A 19,422-nucleotide genomic window follows, 5' to 3' on the forward strand; every position below is an offset into this window, starting at 1 on the left:
TAGTAAGCAGGAGGCTCCTTTGAACTAAGGCTGTACGGTCACTGACACATGCCGTGTCGCCCGGCCCCACGCTCATAACTGCGTACGCCGTTTGGAAAACCAGATAGCGTAGAAATTGCGTGCCATCCGTTAACGAAAGCTGTCAATGCGACACTTAAGGCTCGCGTACACTTGGCGACCAAACACTCGCTCTGGAAGGGGTTTCCACGACGGTCAAAAGGGCCACGGCGTGCGCAGGGAATAAATAGCACCGATTATCGCTCTTCTTGAGGACAGGTTTTTCACTATTTGGCGCTAATCGCGTCGTCATGCGCCCCCCGCGTTTGCTCAGTACCAGCCAGCTCAATCGCCGATCTGCGTGTCGTGTATAATCGGGCAGTGTCAGGAGCCACGCACCTGCCTCATCTCGGCGCCTTCACTGCGACAGGCATCCGCCTCGGACCACAAATTATCCCATTGTCTGTCGCTCGTCAAGCAAGGACCAGTGGCCACATACCGCTAGCCGTCTCTTCCCCTTTCTTGACAGCTGTTCTGTTCGATGGGACCAAATGGAAGAGAAACGCCGATCTCAAGCTTCTCACACTAAAATTTAAAAAATAACTCGTGCTTTTCCGGAAGCAGGCTTACATGGATATTGTTCTTTTCGCGCAAGGGCCAGAGATGCCCAAAAAACACTATGACACTTTGAGATGAGTTGAAATGTTATGTTCTTGAATGAGACGATGAGTTACAAGTCGTGGGTGTTATATGGTTGGATATCGGCCGAAAAATATTCGCTCTCAGTTGCGCAAGATATATATACAGGAGGTCCCAGCTATCACGCAGCACGATTTAAAAAAAGAGGAACGGCATTACGCGAAGCAAACCTAGTGCGTATTGTTTCCATTGCAGGGGACTAGCCGCCAGTAATTTTTTCGTTACTGAGATTTAATTAGGTAATTAAAATTAATTATCTAACTGGAGAAGTACTCTCCTATTTATCAAAGTGTCAATAAGAAAATTGTCATCATCATCATCATCATCATCAGCCTATATTTTATGTCCACTGCAGGACGAAGGCCTGTCCCTGCGATCTCCAATTACCCCTGTCTTGCGCTAGCGTATTCCAACTTGCGCCTGCAAATTTCCTAACTTCATCATCCCATCTGGTTCTCTGCCGACCTCGACTGCGCTTCCCTTATCTTGGTATCCATTCTGTAACCCTAATGGTCCACCGGTTATCCATCCTACGCGTTACATGGCCTGCCCAGCTCCATTTCTTCCGCTTAATGTCAACTAGAATATCGGCTATCCCCGTTCGTTCTCTGATCCACACCGCTCTCTTCCTGTCTCTTAACGTTAGTCTAAGATATTTCGTTCCGTCGCTCTTTGTGCGGTCCTCAACTTCTTCTCGAGCTTCTTTGTTAACCTCCAAGTTTCTGCCCCATATGTTAGCACCGGTAGAATGCAATGATTGTACACTTTTCTTTTCAACGACAGTGGTAAGCTCCCAGTCAGGATTTGGTAATGCCTGCCGTATGCACTCCAACCCAACTTTATTCTTCCGTAAAATTATTTCTCGTGATCAGGGTCCCCTGTGAGTAATTGACCTAGATAATTGTAGAGAAAATTGTCGAGCACCATAAAAAACTACCGATCCAGCTTTCTGTTGCTCAATACGTGCTACATAAATGTGTTTTTTAGAGTGTGAAGGAAGCCCGCGAATACACGCACCGCGCGACTGGCCGCTCGAGGCACTTTGCATGTATTCGGGGGCTTCTTTCACACTCGGAAAAACGCATTTATGTAGCACGTAATGAGCAACATAGAGCTGTACCGGGAGTTTTTCATGTTGCTCTACAACTTTCTCATTGATATATTGATAATTACGACAGTACTTCTACAGTGAGATAATTATTTTAATTACCTAAATAAATGTCAGTAACAAAAGATTACTGGCGGCTACTCCACTGTACTGGAAACAATACGCACTAGGTTTGCTTCAAGTCAAGTCGTTCCTCTTTTTTCTAATTGTGCTGCATGATAGCTGGCACACCGTGTATATATTGTCACGTAGTAGTGACGCTGAAGAAAACAGTCGTGAAAGTGTGTACGACGAAACTGGTTGTTTATTGGGCGAACCTGTGCCCACAAAAGCAAGGTGCACTCAAAGCACAACGATAGCGGCGAACAGTCGGCGATCGTCGAAAATCTGATCAGCGGCGAGACGGGTCGGCTTTTATACCTGAGTCATCGAAGGTTCCAGGTTAATTCCTGATGCCCGCGTGTCTTCCAGAAAGTTCTAGACAATTCGCGTCGGTCACACAATCAGATAACATAAGCGTCGCTGAAAACAGGCAACGAAAAGAAGCATCGATTAACGTTCTAGAAACTTCCGATACAGGCGCGTCCTGCGCGGAGCAATAACGTTTAACATTTGTTAGCCGGTGGAAAGCGGCCACCGGTGAAAGATAAAACATGTATACGTGTCAATACCCTCCCCTTAAAAAGCATTGTCCCGATGCTACAAACACGAAAGCGAAAACAAAAGCGAAAACAAAAATAACAAAGCAACAAAGGACCTAAGTTCCTCGGCGGGCGTAGAAAGGCTTAAGACGCACCACGTGGATGACTTCCGGTCGTGCGCGACGCCGCTGTGATTGCGAAATACCGTCCGGCACGACCTCATAGTCCAGTGCGCCAATACGTCGGATGATCTTATATGGTCCGAAATAGCGACGTAAGAGTTTCTCGCTAAGTCCTCGTCGGCGTATCGGAGTCCAGACCCAAACACGGTCTCCGGGCTGGTACTCGACGTCGCGTCGTCGAAGATTGTAGTGTCGGCTGTCGGTTCTCTTCTGGTTCTTGATGCGCAGGCGGGCGAGCTGTCGACCTTCTTCGGCACGCTGCAAATAGGTGGCAACGTCGAGATTTCCTTCGTCGGAGACATCCGGTAGCATGGCGTCAAGCGTCGTTGCCGGTTTCCTTCCGTAGACCAGGTTGAACGGCGCCGTGTGCGTCGTTTCTAGCATGGCCGTGTTGTATGCGAAGGTCACGTACGGAAGGATGGCATCCCACGTCTTGTGTTCGACGTCGACGTACATTGCCAGCATGTCGGCGATGGTCTTATTTAGGCGCTCGGTGAGGCCATTCGTCTGCGGGTGGTAGGCGGTGGTCCGGCGATGGCTTGTCTGGCTGTAGCGCAGGATGGCTTGAGTTAGTTCAGCCGTGAAGGCCGTACCTCTGTCGGTGATGAGGACTTCTGGGGCACCGTGACGCAGGAGGATGTTCTCAACGAAGAATCGGGCTACCTCGGCGGCACTGCCTTTGGGCAGGGCTTTTGTTTCGGCGTAGCGGGTGAGGGAGTCCGTAGCTACGACGATCCATTTATTGCCGGACGCCGATGTCGGAAAAGGCCCCAGTAAGTCCATCCCGATCTCCTGGAACGGTCTGCGAGGTGGCTCGACCGGCTGTAGAAGTCCGGCTGGCCTTGTCGGCAGTGTTTTGCGTCGCTGACAGTCTCGGCATGTCCTTACGTAATGGGCGACGTCGGCAGAGAGGCGAGGCCAGTAGTATTTTTCTTGTATCCTCGTGAGCGTGTGGGAAAAACCGACGTGTCCAGCCGTTGGGTCGTCATGGAGAGCTTGCAGAACCTCTGGACGCAATGCTGCGGGTACCACGAGGAGGTAGTTGGCTCGGAGAGGCGAGAAGTTCATCTTTAGGAGAATGTCGTTTTGCAAGAAAAACGACGCCAATCCTCGCCTGAACACCTTCGGCACAATGACGCTCTTGCCTTCCAGGTAGTCTACAAGGCTCCTTAGTTACGGGTCGGCTCGCTGTTGTTCGGCGAATTCGTCGGCACTGATGGGTCCCAAGAAAGTGTCGTCATCCTGGTCGTCTTGTGGCGGCGGTTCGACGGGGGCGCGAGACAAGCAGTGGGCGTCAGAGTGCTTTCGGCCGGACTTGTAAACGACGGTGATGTCGAATGCTTGAAGTCTTAGACTCCATTGTGCGAGGCGACCTGAAGGATCCTTCCAGTTAGCTAGCCAACACAAGGCGTGGTGGTCGCTCACAACTTTAAAGGGCCTGCCATAGAGGTAGGGACGAAACTTTGATCTAGCCCAGATGATGGCGAGGAACTCCTTTTCTGTTGTGGAATAATTTGCTTCCGCCTTCGATTGCGACCAGCTAGCGTAACTTACAACCCTTTCTAGTCCGTCAGTCCTCTGCACAAGAACGGCGCCGAGTCCTACGCTGCTTGCGTCGGTGTGGACTTCAGTATTGGCGTTTTCGTCGAAATGCGCAAGTATTGGCGGCGATTGCAGGCGTCGCTTCAGTTCTTCAAATGCTTCGACTTGCGGCGTCTGCCACTTGAACTCGACGTCGGCCTTCGTGAGGTACGTCTGTGGCTCAGCGATCCGCGAAAAGTCCTTGACGAAGCGCCTGTAATAGGCGCACAGTCCAAGAAATCTACGCACTTTCTTCTTGTCGGCGGGCGGAGGAAAGTTGGAGATGGCTGCAGTTTTCTGAGGGTCGGGGAGCACTCCAGACTTGTTGATGACGTGGCTAAAGAACAAGAGCTCCTCATATGCGAAGCGGCACTTTACTGGCTTTAACGTGAGTCCGGAGGTATTGATTGCTTGAAGAACTGTTTCAAGGCGCCGCAGGTGTTCTTCGAAGCTTGCGGCAAACACAACGACGTCGTCGAAATAGACGAGGCAAGTCTGCCACTTCAAGCCTGCCAGTACTGTATCCATGACGCGTTGGAAAGTCGCAGGTGCCGAGCAAAGACCAAACGGCATGACCTTGAACTCGAACAGTCCGTCTGGTGTTATAAACGCAGTCTTCTCGCGATCTCTCTCGTCGAGTTCGATTTGCCAGTAGCCGGTTTTGAGGTCCATCGACGAAAAATACTTTGCGTTGTAGAGTCGATCCAAGGCGTCGTCAATCCGTGGGAGGGGGTATAGGTCCTTCTTCGTGATCTTGTTGAGGCGACGATAATCGACGCAGAAACGTAGGGTTCCATCCTTCTTCTTCACTAACACCACGGGGGACGCCCACGGACTCTTGGACGGCTGGATGATGTCGTCGCGTAGCATTTCGTCGACTTGGTGCCTTATGGCTTCACGTTCGCGCGCTGAAACTCGGTACGGGCTCTGACGGAGTGGGCGGACATTTTCTTCGGTGATGCGGTGCTTGGCGACAGGGGTTTGTCGAACTTTTGACGACGACGAGAAGCACTCCTTGTATTGCAGGAGCAGAGCTTTTAGTTGTTCTTTCTTATGCCTGGGAAGGTTCTGACTGACGTCGAAAGTTGGCTCAGGTATTATAGTCGTCGTTGCAGGTGCACTGGAATCCGTGAAGGCGAAAGCACTGCTGGCTTGTACTATTTCGTCGATGTAGGCGACCGTGGTGGCTTTGTTAATGTGTTTGTATTCAGGGCTGAAGTTCGTGAGCATCACCCCTGCTTTCCCTGAACGTAGCTCAGCTATGCCTCTAGCGACGCAAATTTCACGGTCGAGCAGTAGGTGATGATCGCCCTCGACGATGCCCTCCATGTCTGCAGGCACTTCGGTACCGACGGAAATCATTACGCTGGAGCGAGGCGGAACGGTGACTTGTTCTTCAAGCACATTCAAGGCATGGTAACTTATGCTTGTATCCGGTGGTAGCGCGTTGTGCGTTGAAAGCGTTATCGACTTGGATCCTAAGTCGATGACTGCACCGTATTGGTTTAAAAAGTCCATGCCTAGGATGACATCCCTGGAGCAGTGCTGCAGGATTACGAAGCTTGCCGGGTAAGTGCGGTAGTTTACCGTGACTCGGGCTGTGCAGATTCCAGCCGGCGTTATTAGGTGGCCTCTCGCTGTCTGGATATCGGGTCCTTGCCAGGCCGTCTTCACCTTCTTTAGCTTGGCGGCGAATGCGCCACTGAAGACGGAATAGTCGGCGCCAGTGTCGACGAGAGCGGTGACGTTATGACCATCGATGAGCACGTCTAAGTCGGTAGACCATCGTCTATCATTACGGTTAAGTCGTGCGTCGGATCACGGCTGCGTCGGCTTGCTCCGCTGCTGCTACGTCGCGTCGGCCGGTCTTCTTGCGGCGGCGAAGTGCTGTGAAGGCTGTTGCTAGGCGGCGTGCTGATATCTCGTCGTGATGATTCACGAATCGTCGTCGTCGTCGTCGGCGGCGGAGGATCTTCGGCATTGCGTCATACAGCAACCGCACCTCCATCGGTTGCTGCCTTTAGTTTCCCGGTTAAGGGCTGGGAGATCGGCCCCGGGTGGGAGCGGTGTACTGACGGCGATGCGGCGAGATGTAGCGGCCTGGTGACGGCGAGCGTGAGGGTCGTCGGGGTTGCCACTGGGCTCCGGCGAGGTAGTCGCCAATGTCGCGCGGTCGTTCACCCCGCACTGGACGCGGCGCGTTGACGGCGAACCCTCGTAGGCCCATCTCGCGGTATGGGCATCGGCGGTAGACATGGCCGGCTTCCCCGCAGTGATAGCAGAGCGGGCGGTGGTCGGGGGCGCGCCAAATGTCCGTCTTCCTCTGGTAGCTGCGCTGAGCGACGGGGGGGCGTGCTAGCGGCGGCGGTGGTGGACGTCGGAACTGCGGCGTTACGGGGCCCTGGCGCGAGCGCGGAGGGGGGCCTTGACGACGGGCGACGGCGGCGTAGGTCAGCGCTTCCGGCTTGGGTTGCGGCGATTCGGGAAGTCCTAGCGATTGCTGGATTTCCTCCCGGACGATATCGGCGATGGAAGCAACTTGAGGCTGCGACGACGGTAGCAACTTCTGCAGCTCTTCGCGTACTATCGCCCTGATGTGGTCTCGTAGGTCGTGGGAGAGTCCTTCGACTTCGGCGTAATGTGGCGTCGAACGGCGATTGTATTGCCGGTTGAGCATGTCCAGTGCTTTCTCGATCGTCGTAGCCTCCGAGAGGAACTCTTGGACTGTCGTTGGTGGATTCCGCACAAGTCCGCCGAATAGCTCCTGCTTAACTCCCTGCATGAGCAACCGAACTGTCTTGTCTTCTGGCATAGCGGGGTTGGCGTGCCGGAATAATCGAGTCATTTCTTCAGTGTACATACCGATGCTCTCATTCGGGAGCTGTACACGGTTTTCCAACAAGGCTGCAGCTTGTTCTTTACGGACGACGCTCGTGAAGGTGTCCAGGAATGCGGCTCGGAAGAGGTCCCAGGTTGTTAGTGCACGCTCCCTATTCTCGAACCAGGTTCTGGCGCCGTCTTCAAGCGAGAAGTAAACATGGCGCAGCTTGTCGTCGTCGCTCCATTTGTTGAAAGTCGCGATCCTCTCATACGTCTCCAGCCAGGTTTCAGTGTCTTCAGCCGATGATCCACGAAAGGTCGGTGGCTCCCGAGGTTGTTGCAGCAGGATGGGGGACGCTAGTGCTGCCATTCTGGTTGTTGACTTGGCCTTGATTGCAGTGGTCTTTTCGGGAAGAAGTCCGTACTCCGGCAGAAGTCCTTGCTGCCTACGGCTAGCTCGCTGTTCCTTGGCGACGTTGGTCTCGTCCTCCGGTTTCGGGCTTGGGTCGCGGCTTTGCGGGGGCGTTCGATGCATCAACGCACTAGCACCTCCACCAGATGTCACGTAGTAGTGACGCTGAAGAAAACAGTCGTAAAAGTGTGTACGACGAAACTGGTTGTTTATTGGGCGAACCTGTGCCCACAAAAGCAAGGTACACTCAATGCACAACGATAGCGGCGAACAGTCGGCGATCGTCGAAAATCTGATCAGCGGCGCGACTCGTCGGCTTTTATACCTGAGTCATCGAAGGTTCCAGATTAATCCCTGATGTCCGCGTCTCTTCGAGAAAGTTCTAGACAATTCGCGTCGGTCACACAATCAGATAACATAAGCGTCGCTGAAAAATAGCAACGAAAAGAAGCATCGATTAAAGTTCTAGAAACTTCCGATACAGGCGCGTCCTGCGCCGAGCGATAACGTTTAACATTTGTTAGCCGGTGGAAAGCGGCCACCGGTGAAAGATAAACATGTATACGTGTCAATATATATATATATATATATATATATATATATATATATATTAGCATGATGTCCATGAACAGTAAATGCTATGACCATAAAAGTACGTTAGGAAGGATTTATTGCTACAACCTTTTAATGATAACAGCACTAGCTAATGCTACAGTAGATCGCTTCAGCACGAGGGCCACGAGGCATGTGGTCTGAAAGTGACTGTCTTGCAGGTACAGCTTACAAGGAGATGCTTGGGTACAATTAGCCTGGCCACATGATTTCTATCGTGCTTGTGTATGCCAATAACTGTGTTACTGTTTTTAAGTTAAAAAGAGAGTCATTGTTTAAAGATAACGCTGTGTGCAGAGGTATATTATGAAGGCACAAGCAAGGCAAGTACTTTTTTCTCTCTTGTTTTATATTGGGCAATAAACAAGAACATGAAGGACTGTGGCTCGGTGGAGATCTACGGTATGTTGAAAGGTTAGTTGCAGTGAGAAAATAGGAGTGAATACTGTCGGTACGCCCTATTTCTAATCTACAAAGCAGTAGTTCCTGGTGCCTTGTTTTCTCAAACGTTCAGTTCCATAATTTTGGCTCGATGATGTGTAGTTGGTTGGTTACAGCTGTGTCTCACTGCATCTGCCAATATTTCCGTAGGTTGTTTCTTAAAATGGCTTAAAGTCTCTGGTCGGTATGGATATTTATTTATTTATTTGTTAATTTATTTATTATACCTCAAAGGCCCCAGAGATAGGGTATTTCATGAGGGATGGGCTGAGTTTAACCAAAATGTGATTCGCGACCAGCCTTGAAGTGATGTGTGTCGGAGTGGTGTGAATGGTTGGCAGGCAGACCGTTCCAGCCTCTTGCGGGTTTCATACAAAAAAATGAGCGTTGATGGGACGTAGCCTGCGCCAGGGGACAATACACGGATTTTCGGTGGTTAATGCGGCTGCACTGACGATGAACTGGTAATATAGCTGAAATTAGAAGGGGTGAATGATAGAATTTGTGAAAGAAACATAGTATGGAAATACGACGTCGTGATTCTAGATTAGCTAGACCGGCATTGGCATTTAGTTTAGAAACGCTTGCATGATAAGAATATTCCGATTAAATAAACCGGGCTGCACGGTTTTGAGCTGAATTAAGTGTATTTGAAAGGTTGTGACATACCGATGAGTATCCCAGACAAAGCATGCATATCTAACATGAGGCAGACATATGTAGTGAAAGCTAATAATTTTACTGATGGGAGAGCAAGTCCTAGGTTCCGGCGAGGAAAACCGAGGGTTCAATTTGCAGCACCATGTTCCTTATGCGTTGTCTTGTGCGGCTTAGGTGTGTTTGGAGAAAGGAGTATCCTGGGGCTTGAGCCGATGCCGGGTGTTCGGATCATTAAGGTGGAGGTGGAGGCAACACACCTCTCTCTTCGGCCTCTGCTTCACTTTCTCCCTCACTTTTAACTTTCCCTGTCTTCTTTTCTCTTCCATTTACTTCCAACGGCAACGCAAGGGAACGTGGTATCGCAGCACACCAAACACCTGCTTACGCAGGCGCACTTGCGGGGAAAGTGTAGCTCGACAGGTCGTGCTACTGGAGGACGTAGTGCATATAACCGGCGATCTGTTACAAAACGAGTGTCAAGATAATGAAAGTGCAGCTGAGTATTGCAGAAAATCAGGTTGCTTGCTGAAGCTAGGCAATTTCCAGGCATATGCTATGATTAGCCGGCGCAAGACCGTGGTAACCGAAGATCGCTGCGAAAGACCTTTATCCTGCACTTGACGTATATTGGCTAAGGATAATGTTGGTGGCTATAAATACGCAGTGTACGAAAACCCCGAACTTGCTCTTCAGCTTAAATCCCATCATAGGGGCAGTACTACCCACTGGGTGGTTCAGTGGCTCTGGCATTCTACTAACCACAGGGTCGCTGGTTCGACACTTGGGAACCTTGGTCGAAATGAATAAATTGTATACCTAAACTTAGGTACCCGCAAAGGATCCCAGGACAACAAGCACCATATTATACACGCTATGGCAAGGCTGCATATAAATACGGGTACACGCAGCGTAGGATCTGATGGCGCCTAATTACGCAAAATTATCGCAGTTTATTTGTAATCTTAACACTACTGAAAGAATCCCTTTACTGTGTTCCTTGGGCATTCAGTCATTTACCACATTTCAATGACAATATTTTTCCATTTGAAGCGCTATATCGCGTCTTTTGTTTCCTTCCTGGGCACATCTGTCTCTCCAGCTAAATTATCTGCTGAAGTCTTGAAGCTTGTTCGTACCAGCGATATTTCACTAACCTTTCAGTTGATGAGTAATGCCAGACGTATCTGCTCCTAACCCTTTCAATAGAAGATCAGGTTGCAGGCTTATAAAACTGTTCACGATAAGTCTCTGTTCCGGTACACCTCCGTTCCCTCCCTCATGATGCAATTTACTGAACTCAACCGATATTGTGTTCTATTGCTCCAACTTTCAATTATTTCAAGATAACCAGAATATATTACGCAGTAGCCTTGGGGTATTATTCTTCGAACGCAGTTTTCTACGAAGCACTAGTGGACACGTGAGTGAGTGAAACGCCACTTGTGACGCGGAAATCAGCGTAAATACGGAAGTGTTTCCTCTCTCAATTTCGCCACGATAACGTCACAGCTGCTCTGCGACCGTTCTCTCTCCGCACGAGATCTCCGTGGAAGGCGTGACTCCACGTTTACTTGGCGAGCCATCGACGGCAACCACACAGAAAAACAACATATAGTATCGCATGCTACTTATGACCGACTGTAATGTAACAGCGTTATCAGGATCCGCCCACTCAGGCTTTGCATTGCACTCTCTGCAATATCGAATACAGTTACGAACCACGTTAAAACTGTTTCGAGAACAATTATCGTGCAGTGGTATCAAAAATCAACCTTCCAAGTCACAACCTTTGATTGTACAACCTTCGGCATTGTCGCAAGTTGCTTAAACTTGAAATAATAGTCAACTGGATTGTTTGTGCTGGCGCATTAAAAAAAATTGGGGCAGCTTCACACTAGTGGTGCGAAGACTGGGCAAACAGCGAAGCTTGCGACGTGACCTAGCTTTATCTCAGTTCGGCCAAGCTTTTGCGATGTTATGCTTCGAGACTCGGCCACGTTTTGCGCAAGGAGCAATGAAAACTTCGTCATTATAATATCTGGACGCTTCTGGACGCTCAAATGCTTTTGCTTTGTTTCGCGGGGTCGTAACCTCGGAACTTCTGCGAATCGCCGACGTCTCGCCGCCACTTCGGCGGCGTGATACTCGGGATCGGAACGAAGTTTTCTCACTCGCTCTCGAGTAGCGGAGCGGCGGCTTCCACGCAGCGCTTCCTCTTCTTCGGGAGTGACGCTCTTCTTCGGCTTCCCCATCTTCCCGGTGGTGTGCTCAGCGCGGAGATGGCGACGCTTTTGAGTCAACACGGCAGCGAAGCGGATCTGTATATCCCTTGGGTCGGCGCAGAGACATCATGGCTTAGCTCCGCCTCTGTGCAGCTGCGGCCATTACTCCGCACGGAGCGGTGACGTCATGGCTCGGCAAAGCTAAGGCGAAGCGTTGGGGCGCGCGCGATGACTTCACGGCTCACGCAGCTGTAGCGAGGCTCGGCGCGGTCGGCGCAGCTGGGGCGAAGCATTGCTAGGTGACGCATCGTGACGTCATCGCAAGGCGGAGGATTTGTGGCGCACACTCGACGTACCATCCTCGAGCTTAAACAGCTTCGCTAGTTCACAGGGATGAATGTGCCATTGCGCTCGGACCCTTTCTGCACAACCATCAGGATCGGCCCACATTTTGGCGTTACATGTGACGGCAAACGCCCAGGTTAAACAGCTGCCCTGTTAAAAGGCACACATGTCATTTTCTTCCATTTCACCTTAATCTTCCATCTGAGCATGATCTCACAATAACAGAGCTTGCTTTCGCACTTACTTCGGGATAGGCAAAACATGCACAGCGAAAAACACAGTAGCACCAGCGGGCGCTCCAACGCGCTGATTTTATAATAGTTCATATGAGATCTGGCAATATTGCATGCCGAGAAATCGCCGCACGCGATTCCTCGTGGAGAAAGACAAAAAAAAAAAGCTTCAAATTAACAGGAAAGAGCATCGGGCTAAATGGAAATGTAACGACACTCACCGGTAAATTCGTTCTCTCTGTATTTTTGATCCCTGCAATTAAAGCAATGGGAATCAGTAAATTTTACTGTCTTTAACCTACCTAATGTAAAAGAACTGTTGACAAAAATGAAAGAACGTACGTCACCCATCAAAGATTACCCTACTATGCATCAATCATACGGACGGTCGCTGCTCTAATAGAAACAATTAAACATTTGCAAACTAACATGTGTAACTCTCCTGCTCGGAGCTCAAGTATCGCGATGTCTCATTGAGTTTCTGAGGGACCCAGTGTGAAATAATGTTTTGGCCATTATGGTCATACTTAGTGGTTGCGCCTTTTCAACACTAATCTATTCATGCACTTTATTTCAACGTTAAGTACACTAGTGTCAATCTCTTCCATATCATATTGCTTTTAATTACGTCAAAACCTTTATATTTATGACATTTGTAGTCGCTTAACGTTTTCGTTTCTATACGGCTTGTTTCTGCTTTTCCATTAGTTTGTCCGAAGACTGGTAGACGTACAAAGCTCGCTCTTTCCATCGAATCCTTTCTTATTATTTTTCCTTTGTGTTCGCGTAGCAAATATTAATTACAGGCAAGTGGCATTATAGTTTACATGATATCCAATGAAAATGTGTCCACAGATAGAACACTACGGATGATATTGCAAACGAAGAGGAACTAGATTTGACGTTCATATATCACAAAAGCGTGATAGCTGAAATTGTGATAATTTTGATACTATTACAACAGCATGGTCTCACCTTATATGGCACTGCACTTTTTGATAATATATCGACGTGGCGTTGTATCACTTGGTGTAAAATAAGTGATTTTCCATTGCATGAAGCTATTTTACGATGACTAATAGATCATAATAATGTCAATTAGTGAATTAAGGTTGTTAAATTTAGCGAATTTATCCTAAGCACAAGAAATAACGCTGTCAGCGTATTGATTCCCTTGTCTTAAGCGTTATGCCCTTAAAGCAAGAAAGTAAGAACGTTAGTTTGTTCGTCACGAAAGGTGAAGTGATGATTGTAGATTAATTTACAAAATATAGTAAAATTGCAGTCGTATGGCTTAAGATGTACCTGAAGGTAACTGACATTTTGTAACAATTTTTAGGGACTGGAGCAAACGATCCTTACATTTAGTGACATGCAGGAGTTCGCGGCTACAAGACATAACATTAGACTGCTTAATATTACAAATGATGGAAAAATGCAAGCGTATATAATGTACGATTCCCTAGTTGGTATTGAAAAATATTAAACTAGAAGCATGATCTATGTGATTTACTAAATATACCAGCAAATTAAATTTTATAAATATGTGCAGAATGCGTACAGAATATTTGCACACGTTAAGTATTTTAGAACATGTCAATATATGCACAGATTATGAAGAAGTAAAAATATATGTTCGCAGCGCTGAGGCAGACGCTGCCCTAAATAAATCCTTTATGATGTAATTCCGCAACAGAATAGTGCATAAACAGAATATTGACCATCAAACGGAAATCACAGCGCCCCATAGTCTAGGTTTCTTTTCGCATTTATGCGTTGGTCAATATTGTCATGCTTTGAACCAGGGGTCTCCAAAGTACAACAGCCAACGTAGTCGCCCAGTGGTTTTGCCGCTTCTATGCTAAGCCCGAGGTTGCGGGATAAATTTTAGGCCACAGCGGCAGCATTTCGATGGTGGCGGAATGAAGAGACGTTCGTGTACCGCGCATTAGATGCACGTAAAGAATCTCAGGTAGTCAAAATTATCCGTTGTCCCCCAGTCCGGCGTGCCTCATAATCATAGAGGCATATTGGCACGTGAAACGCGCGAATTTATGATTTTTTAGCCTACAATTCGTGTACCACCTCCGGCCAGGCCGGCAGCAGGCGGCTGTCCTTCCGAAGGCGGTGGGCCCGCGCGCGCGCCGTTCTTTCATGAAAAACCTCCGCAGTGCGTTCTCTTGAGAACACGGTTTCTGCACTATGCTCTATGCAAGTTGTAAGTGCAAGTTGTAAATAGTTGCTTAGTGTAAAGCTGCTTTCTTTGTACTTCGTCAACCCCGTCCTGAGCCTAGCTTCAATACAGCAGCAGACTTGGTCAGCCCTGATCCATCCCAAAGAGCCAACACCAGCTAGAGCTGATGTTGGGACTTTGGCTAGAATCAGAAAAGTCCTCTCCAAGTCAAATCCTATTTTTTTGTTTTGACACCGGTGAAGCTAGAGAAGGTCCTTTCAGCCTCGACGTTAAAGTGTGATAGAGATGGTATGAGCTTTGAAATGCAATGCCGAGATATTCTTCCATGCCATCTTATATAATGGCTTCATCTCTGCCGTTTATTTTTAGAAAAGACATGTACGGGCTGAAGAAAAAGCTGGGAAGATTGAGAAAACTTTTTTTTCAACACAGAGAAAGGGAAAAAATTACTACACCGTTACAATTGTTATTCTCTGCCGTGCAGCGTACAATTCGAGAAGCGATGATGGCGCGAAGAAAACATCAGCACAGTTTTCAGGTGTCTTCTTTACACGCTTTCACTTTCGCTTTGAAAACATAGCGTATTTTTCAAACGTAGAAGAATAAAGGACGCACTCTGTGTTATGGCGCAAGATTGGCATCTGCAAATCCGGTGATGTACGTGTAACCCTGAACCTGGGGCCAAGGCCGTTGCACTAATCAGCCGCTGACACCCAATGCCTTGTAGACTCTTCCAGATACTTTTGCCATCTACCCGTTGTGAAAGAAACTGGTTTTTTCTTGTAAATTTTCATAACAAGCTCAGGTACAGGCCACAAGTAAACGTGTCTGAGAAATCTGCGTACAATCAAATAGGAAAGTGGAAGCACATGTGATCGATTGTAATGCAACTCAGACGATGAGTGACGTTTTTTCTCAGTTGCCATGGGCCAGATTCACAAAGCTTTTCTTTCGTATGTTCGTTTGCCATTGGCTGACCGCCTTCGTTAATGATATGTTTGGCATCCGGTTTGGCTAAAATTCTTTCTTACGAAAAATTCTAGCGTAAGAAGTTTATGTGAATTCGGACCCAGATTCGCAATCTTCCGCTGAAGGGAACAAGTTGTTCATTTTATCGTCTTCGTGTTTTTTGTGTCATTATCGCATCCATTTAGGGTATATATATATATATATATATTATTGTTGGAATAAGAAATATAAGCTTTTTACAGGAGCTTCAGCTTTTCCTAGTATCATCGAAAAATGCCCTGAACCAAACACCTGAAAAGAACGGGTTTTGTCCTCCCAGTCAAAATGTCCGGAAACTTGCCATCCCTATTGCAAGAATAACGTGGTTGAGTATCTTTGCAGAATGGCTTTCCCGCGGCTGGTAAAGTAACTGAGGAGAATGTACAACTCCAGCGCAATTAATAATAATAATAATCTTTATTTTCATCAGTTCACTGACAGGAAAGCTGCGGGTAAAAGCTGCTCTTTGTAGAGGCAGCTTGACAAGAGCCCGCAGCTACCTTTGTGTAGTACATACAGCAGTGGCAAGAAGCATAGCACACTTTAGTCAAACAAAAACAAAAAGACATTCATAGCAGTAACGCAACTTATATTCCTAACATATGTAGCTCACGTAGCTTAGGCAGTCTACACTTGTAGGGATCAACACAGGCTTTCACAAAACAAAAAGATATACATAGCAGTAACGCAACTTAGATTCCTAACATATGTAGCTCACGTAGTTTAGGCAGTGTACACTTGTAGGGATCAACACAGGCTTTCACATATTTGTTAAGTAGTTTGGGAAGAATGTACGATAGTTTACCTTCTGAGTAATTTGTTCTGGGTGTTTTTACTTTCCACGTCTCTTTACTTCGTGTGTCAAGCGATGTAACGTTTTGCTGTAGGTTGGAAAGGTCATGTAAAAAATGTCTACTTTCTTTGACTTCGCGTCTGATTGCTACAGTCAATTTAAATGCATACATGTTATGAACGGGTAATATCCCAGCCTGCTCAAACAAGCCGCGCGTGTGGGCATCATACGGCAAATTGGAAAGTATTCTTATGTATTTATTCTGCATCAAGTATAACTTTTGTAGGTTTGTGTAAGTTGTAGTGCCCCATACCAAAAAACAATAGGTAAGGTGTGAATAAAAAAGTGATTTATACAGTAAAAGCTTTACATTATATGGTAACACTGTTTTGCAACGGTGTACCATGCCCACAACCCGCGATAATTGTTCCAACACGCCGTTGACATGTTCGTTCCAAAGCATATTACTTGAAAATGTGACTCCTAGAATTTTTATATGATTTACTAACCCTATTTCGGTATCGCCGTAAACAAGATGTAAATTATCGTTTGCCGGTTTGTTCTTTGGTCTGAATAGTACCGCCTTTGTTTTACTAGTGTTTATACCTAAATTATTGGAACATGACCATATTTTTAGTTGTGCAAGAATCTGGTTCATCTTTTGCTGAAGTATTTCGCTATTTGCAGCAGAAATAAATATGCTGACATCATCAGCATATAGAACATACATAGCATCAGGATAAATGCGTATTAAATCGTTTATAAAGGCAATGAACAGAAGAGGACCAAGGATGCTTCCCTGTGGCACACCTTTAGTTATTGGCTTTAACGTCGAACAGTTACGATTTATTTCAACTACCTGTTTCCGATGTTTCAAATAACTTTTAAACAAGTCCAACGCATGACCACGAATTCCATAGCAGTGTAGCTTCTTAAATAATGTAGAGTGTTGAATGTTATCGAAAGCTTTGCTAAAGTCCACGTACAATCCCAAGACGACATGTCTTTTTTCAAATTGAGACAAAATGAATTCCTTTTGTTCGTGTACCACCTCCGAAGGCGGTGGTACACGCATTCTTCAGGTGTTGGGCTGAAAGGGAGGATAATGCATCTGAAGGGCTGAACAGGCAGCTACTCCGGCCTCCACAATGAGAGAAGTTGCGACCGCTATGAACATGTCCTCGTGCAAACACTATATCTATATCTATATCTATATATATATATATATATATATATATATATAGGTCATAGGCAGCAGGTGTTTTCTGAACTCGAGAGAAGTAGTATGGTAAAATATCCGACAGCGAACACGCAGGTATTGCACATCAGTTTCCCTCTGTGCTCCAATGCGTGATACTATGCAACATTTGCAGTCTTCGTGCCAGCAGACATTGTATAACGGCAGCAAACTTGTGGATGCGTGGGATCGATGTAAATAATTTCTATTTCGGTGCGTAGGACGAACTTCTGTAACATTGTCGTGAAACGATGCTTGCTTTCTCTTTACAGCTTCAGGATTTTACAGATTCTCAATTTGTACGTCAACAGCCCGGTAACACGATAATCGATGGCAAATTCGCGCAAGTTAAGTCTATACCTATCCTATTTTTCTATATTCGTACGTATTTTTGAGTCGATCAAGTGAAAAAAGCTATTATGATAGGTTCGTCACATCCTTGAAATCAGCGCACGGCTAACGATATTTTGTAATATTACCGACTTTTACCAGGGCTTCAAAACACCATCGGAAATGACTATGCTTACGAAATTACCCAACATGCTGTCGAAAACTTGCCTCAAAGATTTTCGAAGCAGTCAAAATACCGAAAAGAACCTACAGTAGGGTAATTTCCCTGTTTGGCAACACTGTGACCATATTCCCTACATTCAGTGGAAAAACAGTCGAAGTGCTGAGAATAGCCTACAGTAAGGCAATTACACTACTTGTGGCAGCACCGTGGCAGCACCGGTGCACTCCTCACCTCGCACCGGCGAGCACGCGCGCGCTCGGCGTTCTTAGGCGAGAAACGAACAGGCGTGAGACATCAAGAAATATATCACATTTATATTTTTGTTAATCAACTGCTTTTGCTTGATTATACAGCAAATTTTTATCTGTTGTGACGTGTGCTATGCTGATGATACCGTGCGTTATATTTCCTGCGCTGTAGTCAGTGATCACGCACCAAAATTTTTACCCACAAGCTTAAAGGCATCGTAGTTAGGATGTATTTTCTTTCCGACCTCATGGCGATATTGTTTCTTGCGTCGTTTGCACGCGTTCGCTCGTTGTCTTTTTTGCATTCATCCTTTTTGATTCACCTCCAGGTCATTGTAAATATTAAAGTTCCTAAGCGCTCGAGAATACTTCATGCTCGATATATGCTGTGTCAGAAATATACAATGAAGTTAGTTTGTAAATAGAGAGTTTACACAGAAAGGCACCTTTAAACATCGATCTCGGATTGTTCTTTACTCCCACTTCAAAGCTGCGATGACTAGGTTACTTTTAAGGCTTCACTATAATAATTTCCCGAATAACTAATAATTTTCAACTGCGTTAATAGGTTCAAGCCCACGAGAAAATCAACGCGCCTTCGTAAATTATTACAAGAAAATTAACTTACGAGACTTTCAGAAATGGTTGCGTGCATCTTAAAACATCTTTTTATATAGCTAGTCTTTCTAAGGAGTGAGGTTTCGGGTACGGTAAATGATCGATGCTCAGAAATGCCATACCCCCAAAACTCACCAATTAGGACTGAATAGCTGCGATCACTCAGAACAGAAAAAGAAATATGAGATGATTTTCCAAATGCGAAGTCATGCAACATTTGTAAGCCTTATTTTAATAAAGTATGCCCATACACATAAAGATCATGCGTGACAAATTATGTAAATCAAATTACCAAGCTCGCATAATGTGTAATGTCGTATTTTATTATGTCCTTGTTTTACTGCGGTCGCTTTTGTCTAGGGCAGACAGGTCGTAGCATCAATCACCGAATAAATGAGCATAAGCGTTGGATACCCAGCGAAATGCCCTCACCTTTCGTTATACTGTCGCAATTGGAAGTGTACTCCAGCATTTGCAGAGTATAAATTTGTGCATACTTAACAGCAAATAAATTGTCCTGATGGTCGGGGCTTGGTTATCAATAATAGCGGTAGCGCGTGCGTGAGTAAGCCTTCGTATGTCTTGAACAAAAAATTTTCGTGCCTAAACAGTTATGTTTCGTGAGTGCGCGCAAGTGTCAATAATTGACGTGTTAGCGCTATTTGAACCTCAGCATGTACGTACATGTACGTATTGTACCTTCCTACCTTGAGTCATTGAACGACCTTTCAGTTGACAGCATTCGTGTAGTCCTTTACGTTCCTCCTTCAGTGCTTGTTTGTATGCCTGACTTTCATCATCTACTCTTCTACATACGGGCCCTATAGTTGTCTTTCATTGCAGCTCGTCAAACGTAA

General features: G+C 46.6%; 1 protein-coding gene across 3 annotated transcripts in view; it reads right to left on the minus strand.

The window, feature by feature from the left end:
* The window catches only part of LOC119453761 (uncharacterized), a 127,753-nt gene that overhangs the window by 36,622 nt on the left and 71,709 nt on the right, over positions 1-19,422 (minus strand). For all 3 annotated transcript variants that reach the window (XM_049668475.1, XM_037715814.2, XM_049668474.1), the window contains one exon: positions 12,175-12,206. In XM_049668475.1, coding sequence (XP_049524432.1) covers positions 12,175-12,206 — 32 coding nt within the window. The remainder of the gene's footprint in view (positions 1-12,174; positions 12,207-19,422) is intronic.

This window comes from Dermacentor silvarum, chromosome 5 (assembly GCF_013339745.2).
Source record: "Dermacentor silvarum isolate Dsil-2018 chromosome 5, BIME_Dsil_1.4, whole genome shotgun sequence".
NCBI lineage: Eukaryota > Metazoa > Arthropoda > Arachnida > Ixodida > Ixodidae > Dermacentor > Dermacentor silvarum.